Source organism: Limulus polyphemus, unplaced genomic scaffold (genome assembly GCF_000517525.1).
Source record: "Limulus polyphemus unplaced genomic scaffold, Limulus_polyphemus-2.1.2 Scaffold4793, whole genome shotgun sequence".
Classification (NCBI taxonomy): Eukaryota; Metazoa; Arthropoda; class Merostomata; order Xiphosura; family Limulidae; genus Limulus; species Limulus polyphemus.
In genome coordinates, this window is record NW_013670403.1 from 58,462 (window position 1) to 59,968 (window position 1,507).

Genomic DNA, 1,507 nt, shown 5'->3' on the forward strand with positions numbered 1-1,507 from the left:
CTTGATGAATACTTGAAATAGTCCGTTTTCACCAAGACGCGACCATCCGAAATAATATATATATATATATATATATATACTATGATGACCAGTTGAAATAGTAAATGTTTACCATGACGCCCATTTACAATAATATATTTTAATATTTTTGTAATCTTGTCCGTATGTGTATTGTTTATACATATCTAAGTTGTGGCTTTAATAATCCAAACAATCTTAATCAAAGAGCTTCTACAGGTAAGATAAAATACAAATATGATAAATAATATATGGAAAATAAGACAGGTGGTTTGTATTAGAACCCTCTTGTACTTATTAAAGATTTTTTTTTGTGAATGACCATATATAAGAAAGGAAGGAAAATCATATTTTCAAAGCATAACATCAAACCAACTGAGAGCAAACCCCAGTTTTCCAACACGATAACAAAAGATGCTGTAATTAAGTACATAAGTGTGTTAATGAAAAATCAAGTGATAATTACAGAGTTAATTAGCTAATAACAGCAGTCAGTAAAGCTCCAAGACTTCTCTGTGACCTTACTTTAAAGCCGTCATACGTCCAAGATCCAAATTTCATCACACAGGTTTGTTTATCAAATGGAAAGTATTCCACGTCTATGATACATGAGCTTTTGTAGATGGCAGGTGGTTTCCATTCTATTACTCCTCTGTAGTTTACCTGGGCCTTCGTGGTTAACGTCACTTCAAAGTTTCCATCAGCGCTGAAAGTTAAAACAAATAGTGTAGTTAAAGTCACTTCAAACTTTCCATTAGCGCTGAAGGCTATACGGTGTAGAATCATTTCAAATTTTTCTCATCGCTGAGAGTTAAAAAAAGTGTAGTTAAAGTCACTTCAAAGTTTCCATCAGCGCTGAAAATTTAAAAAAGACTAATTAGCGCTGAATGTTCACTAAAAGAATAACACTAAAGTTTACTCTTTAATTATATCTACTGAAGGTATTACAATACATTTATCAAATGTTCCTTGTATGGTAATTTTAAATAACAATATCAGACTAGTGTATCATAACTATAAATAATAATATGTTTTCAACATAGCAACAATATCAGACTAGTGTATCATAACTATGAATAACAATATGTTTTCAACATAGCAACAATATCAGACTAGTGTATCATAACTATAAATAATAATATGTTTTCAACATAGCAACAATATCAGACTAGTGTATCATAACTATAAATAATAATATGTTTTCAACATAGCAACAATATCAGACGAGTGTATCATAACTATAAATAATAATATGTTTTCAACATAGCAACAATATCAGACGAGTGTATCATAACTATGAATAACAATATGTTTTCAACTTATGATACACTAGTCTGATATTGTTGCTATCCTATGAATAACAATATGTTTTAACCATAGCAACACTATCAGACTAGTGTATCATAATTATGAATAACAATATGTTTTAAACATAGCAACACTATCAGACTAGTGTATCATAACTATAAATAATAATATGTTTTTACAA

The 1,507-nt window shown here is 29.3% G+C and overlaps 1 protein-coding gene across 1 annotated transcript in view; it reads right to left on the reverse strand.

The window, feature by feature from the left end:
- Positions 1–1,507, reverse strand: part of LOC106471694 (acetylcholine receptor subunit alpha-like) — an 8,456-nt gene that overhangs the window by 4,752 nt on the left and 2,197 nt on the right. The window contains exon 3 of the mRNA XM_013932313.2: positions 544–724. Coding sequence (XP_013787767.1) covers positions 544–724 — 181 coding nt within the window. The remainder of the gene's footprint in view (positions 1–543; positions 725–1,507) is intronic.